The sequence below is a fragment of the Corvus brachyrhynchos genome, unplaced genomic scaffold (assembly GCF_000691975.1).
Source record: "Corvus brachyrhynchos isolate BGI_N302 unplaced genomic scaffold, ASM69197v1 scaffold245, whole genome shotgun sequence".
Lineage (NCBI taxonomy): Eukaryota > Metazoa > Chordata > Aves > Passeriformes > Corvidae > Corvus > Corvus brachyrhynchos.
The window spans coordinates 5,476,432-5,481,870 of NW_008238988.1; the positions used below are offsets into that span (position 1 = coordinate 5,476,432).

A 5,439-nucleotide genomic window follows, 5' to 3' on the forward strand; every position below is an offset into this window, starting at 1 on the left:
CTCCGGGAGTGTCGGTGCCGGCCCGGGATCGCTTTCATGGCCAATCCCGGTATAGATCCGACAGTCCCGGTGTGGCTCCGCGAGTGCTGAGCCCCAGTCTGTCCCAGTGCTAATCCGGGAATCCCAGTGCCGGTCCAGCAGCCCCTCACATGGTCAGAGATTCCCGGCGGTGCTCCGGGAGCCCCGAGGCACACAGCAAGCTCCAGTGTGGCCTGAGAGCCCCAGTGCTGGCTCCAAAGCTGGCTCCAAAGCCCTCTGAGCCCGGAGTCCCAGCTGAGCCCAGGCTGTGCAGGGGAATTCCCATGGCCCCAGAGGTGCCCGGAACCCATGGAGAACTCCCTGCCCCATGGCTGCACCATGCCACGTCCCCATCGCCCCCCTCTCCTACATGTCATCGGAGGTCCCCAAGGGGGTGCAGCCTGTCTGGCCATGACCTTAAAGCCCATCCATTCCAGCCTCTGCCATGGGCAGGGACACTTTCTACTATCCCAGGTTGCTCCAAGGCTCATCCAACCTGGAACCTGGAACGCATCCAGGGATGGGAAATTCACATACTCAAGCCCAGTGGCCTTGGATGCTCTCTCCATCCTTCAGGACACTAGCCCTCACTCAAGCTGCCTTTATTTAAGCAGTTGCTGCTTCACAGGTCAATTCCAGAACCTCCCGAGGACAGAAAATCTTTTCCTTCCTGTGGCCCTGGGGCTGTTCCAACAGCTGTAACAATTCAATTTTTAATTAACCCCGTACACCTGGTCCCCCCAAACCACAGTGAAACACTGCAGGTGGCTCCAGCAGGGACACAGCAGGTTGCAGGCACGCGAGTGGCTTTGGCTGTTATTTTTAAAACCATGCTTTTGTAACAGGAACTTCGCAAAGGAAATACGGGGCACGGCAGGCTCGAGGGCCAGGCAAGCTGCGGTTGGTGACAGCACCTCCATTTCTGAGGGGCCTCTCCTAGTCCTGGCTTTGCTTTCTTCTCTCACACAGCTCAAAGGTCTCTTCAGTGAGGTGGGGAGGATGAGCTGAGGGTGAGGTGACAAAGCCACAGCTCCAGCTCCGTTCCCACAATCAAAGCAATGGGTGAGCAATGGGGACGGCGTTTTAACCATCCCACCTCAACACAGGTGCGCCAGGAAAACACATCCCAGGAGCTCTTTGTACCCTGCTTCCAGTCCTGATCCAGCAGAGCACCAAAGCACATGGACACATCCGACGGTGGGAGCCACCCTGTTTGATTCCACAGGGTCGGGTGCCACCCTGGCACGTCCAGCCCTCCTTTGTGGCATCCACAAATTCAGCTGAGGCCGAATCCTGTCCTGATCCATCCAGGCAGCTGCAGTCTGCCCATCCAAGACCTCTTCCGAGCAGCAGGCACCCCATAGGGTGGTTGCTCCAAGGCTTTTCCCAGCCTCCCCCTCCTTTCTGGCGTTGCGTGTCACAGCTCAGGAAGGGGTTTTGGCTTCTTCTGGAGCTCATTTTCCTGGCAGCTAATGGAGCCTTAAATACCCTTCTGGGGCTTCAGGCTTCTCCACTGACAGTTGTCTCTGATGGGATTTTTCTGCAATAATAGGAAAATTGCTGGGCTTTTGTTTTTTTCATTCCCCCTTCTGAGCTCAAAACCAGGAACAGGCTGCTTGGTACAATCTGTCCTGCCTTGGGAAGTGTTTGTTTTCTTCCCTTTGCTTCCATGTTTAGCTCGTGTGTCTCGCCTCTAGCGAGGGCCATATCAAACCCTAGAATTGTTTAGGTTGGAAAAGTCCTCTAAGACATCAAGTCCAGCCATTCCCCCAGCACTGCCAAGGCCACCACTGCCCCATGTCCCCAAGTGCCACATCCTCACGGCTTTTAAATCCCTCCAGGGATGGGGACTCCACCGCTGCCCTGGGAAGCTGTGCCAATGGAGAAATTTTCCCAATTTCCAATCTAAACCTCCCCTGGCCCAGCCTGAGGCCGTTCCCTCTCCTCCTGTCCCTGTTCCCTGCGAGCAGAGCCCGACCCCCCTGGCTGCCCCCTCCTGTCAGGGACTTGTGCAGAGCCACAAGGTCCCCCCTGAGCCTCCTTTGCTCCAGCCTGAGCCCCTTTCCAGCTCCCTCAGCTGCTCCTCAGCCCCTTCCCAGCTCTGTTCCCTTTTCTGGACACACTCCAGCCCCTCATACATCCTCCCAAGGTTTGTTGGCATTGGTTTCCCTAAAAGAAGATTTCCAGGCTTGGCCCAGTTGGAGAAAACACTCTGGGCTTGTAGGAAAGCTCTGTGAATTTCATGGAGAGGACTCAGCCTCTGGAGTTTGCTGCCTGTGGTTGGGGAGGGTGTTGGGATCCTGCTCCATCCCTGCCTCTGGCACCAGGGGCATGGAGGACTCCATCCCTCCTGTTTGTGGTGAGAGAATTTCATCCCTTTTCAACCAAACCCCCATCCTGACTTGTGTTCAACAAATCCAGACAACACCTTTCTTCCAAAGCCTTCCCATCCTTTATCTCGTGTTCCAGTGCTTCCAGCAGCCTCCTTCCCTCTCCTGGAAAAGCGGGGCTGTGTGCTGGCATGGCAGATCCAGGTTTTGGTGCCTTGGCTCGTCCTGTACCAGCACCTGGGTGCATGGGTTAAAAAATAAATGAAGCCACTCCTGGGCTGGCCGGGGCTCCTGGCAGCCCTGGCACTGCTGCCTGCCCAGGCACGCGCCTCCCAGCTTCCAGAATAGCTGAAAAATGCAGGCAGGCAGTAAAAAAATAAAACGGGCTCTTCGCAAGAACGAAACACGAAATGAGGGAAATGAGCTTGAGTAAAGTTGTGCCTGGATTTCGTGAACTGGAAAAAAAAAAAAAACAAACCGCCCTGGGAGTGATTGATGTCCAGGAAAGGAGCGGGAGGCAGGGAGAGTGATGCAGTGGCAGCACTGACAGCGTGGGACAGGGCAGCTGGCACTGCTGGAGGGTGACAGGGACATAAAACAGGCCCCAAAAGAGCATCGCTGGCGTGGAGCTCCAGCCTGGAGCTGAGCAGTGTCTCTTTATTGCCTCCATTAAGCGGCAGGTCCGGCCCTTCGGGAGCGGCTGGCACAGGAGAGATCTGGCACGGAGGGGTCCCGAGGGGAATGACTGAGCGAGGAGCCTGGGGGGAGGGTGTGATCAGGGAGGGCTCCTCAGCCGCTCTCCCCTCCTCAGCTGGAGCTCCCGGAGCCCCTGGGCTTTTTTCTGTTCCTATTTAGAAACGTTTACAACCAACCCGCGCATTGCCGGGATTTTTTATTTCAATTCTTATTTAATTTACACCTTCTTTTCCTTTTATTTTCATCTTTCCAGGACTCAGGAAGAAGAAGGAGACCTACGCTTTGGCATAACCCCTGAAGCCCCAAACTGTGCGTGTTGAGGCACTGAAAAATGGGGTGTCCAAGGGACCAGCCTGGGGTGGAGAACATCCGTGGTCTCCTCGCTCTTCGTGCTCGGCCAGCTGGGAGCCCGGCCCTGGCTGGGGACGTGCTGCCATCTCTGGCGAGGACGGTGACACGGCAGCCCCGGGAACACCGGGGAGCGAGGATTTATCCGCCTGGAGGCCGCCCTGGCTGCAGCCGCACGTCCAAACCTCGCTGGCTGCAGCCGCCGCTTGGCTCGCCCGGAGGCAGCAGCGGCTGGCTGGAGACTCCAGGTCTGTTGTAGGACACCAGGAAGGGCAGAATCCCGATTAAAAGTGCTGCCCAAGCCAGAGGAGCTGTCAAGGTCAATGGGATACGTGTGGCCCCAGCCAGGGAGCGGGGATGCTGCAGGGATGGGGTCGCTCGTGGCTCCATGGTTTCTCCCCTGTGATGATGAACTCAGGGACGGGCCGGTGATGCGGTGTTTGCATCGTCTTGGGGCTCGGCTGGAGTCTGGTTTTGCACCTTAATGAAGAACCTGATGTGGTTTGTGTCAGTTTCATTACTGATTTCCACCAATTATGGTTACCCTGGGATCTAAACACACACAGCATGGGGCAGGGACCTTCCCTGGGGCAGGGACCTTCCCTGGGGCAGGGATCTTCCCTGGGGCACGGACCTTCCCTGGGGCAGAGACATGTCCTGGGGCAGGGACCTTTCCTGGGGCAGGGATCTTCCCTGGGGCAGGGATCTCTCCTGGAGCAGGGACCTTTCCTGGGACAGGAACCTTTCCTGGGGCAGGGACCTTCCCTGGGCCAGAGATCTCTCCTGCAGCAGGGATCTCTCCTGGGGCAAGGCCTCTCTCCAGGAGTGAATCCTCACTGGGATCACGGGCAGATGATCCCTGCACACACAGAGCACCCCCAGCTCGTGCTAATGCTGGATCCATGACCTTGGAGATCTTTTCCCACCTCAACAATCATTCCATGATTCTACATCACTGAACATTCCCAGCCTGGCCGTGCCTGATCCACCTGTCCCGAGTGGAGCACGGATCTGTTTGGGGGAGGAGGTCCCAGTGTAGGGGGGACAACAATCAGGTTTTCCAGGGCCGTTATCTCATCCGGCCACGGTGGAACAGATCGCAGGAAAGCCTCGGTGCAGGCTCAGAGCTGTTGACTCTGCAACCCCACGTGAGCCATCTCCAAGTCGATACCACGCCAGTAACATGAAACCAATCCATGAACCAACCCTCACTTCCTTCTTTCTCCTCAGAAAACCCCGAGGAGAGGCACCGAGCCGGCAGCTCGCAGGTGTCCCCAAAATATCCCCAAACACAGCTCTGCCCTTTTCTCCAGCTGGGAGAAACAACCAGAGCCAACCCCAGCAGGTCACCTCCAAAAAGCTCCAAGATATTGCTCCTTCAAAACCAGAATCTGACACTGAGAGTAAACATCACGTGAGAGAGGGCAGGAACACGGCTACACCTTGCAAGGCTTAGCTAAACAGAGGAGAGAAATACTCTCTGTCTCCTCCAAGGGCACTAAACAGTTGGTCATTGTAATGCTTTTGGTCTAAATGGTCACTTGAGGCAGAAATTAAATCCAGCTTATCCGTGTGGTTGAGCGGAAATGGATCTTCCATCAAAACGATCGCTCTCCTGCACGCTTGCACCGAGAGCTCGTGTGTCCCAGGCTCTGCCTTCTCTCAATTACTGCTCTCATTAAGGCTCGGGGCGGTCATAAATACTGAATTTAGATAATTACAGCACAGCAGGTAGGGCTGAGGAACACAAATGCAACATCGGCGCTCGGGGGAATCAGTTTTCCAGAGAAGAGCGGCTAAACCACAGCCCTGCCCTGGGAATAGGGAAGATCCTGGGAAGGGATGGAGGGTGTGCCGGGGAGGGATGATGGGAATCCCGTGGAGGGATCCCGCCTGCATCCAGCTCCTCGTCACACCAGGAGCTGCTGCTCAGCTTTCTGAGTCCCTCCTGCCCCTCACCCAGTCTGGGGACATCCCAAGCCAGCTCCGGATAAACGCCCTTGGCATGGAATGGGATCACGCACAGGACAAGGCGATGAAACAGGGC

At 56.4% G+C, this 5,439-nt stretch overlaps 1 protein-coding gene across 1 annotated transcript in view; it reads right to left on the minus strand.

The window, feature by feature from the left end:
• Positions 1–5,433, minus strand: part of PTGER2 (prostaglandin E receptor 2) — a 9,838-nt gene extending 4,405 nt beyond the window's left edge. Inside the window, exon 1 of the mRNA XM_017738802.1 lies at positions 3,267–5,433. Coding sequence (XP_017594291.1) covers positions 3,267–3,413 — 147 coding nt within the window. The 5' untranslated portion in view covers positions 3,414–5,433. The remainder of the gene's footprint in view (positions 1–3,266) is intronic.
• Between the last annotated feature and the right edge of the window lie 6 nt (positions 5,434–5,439).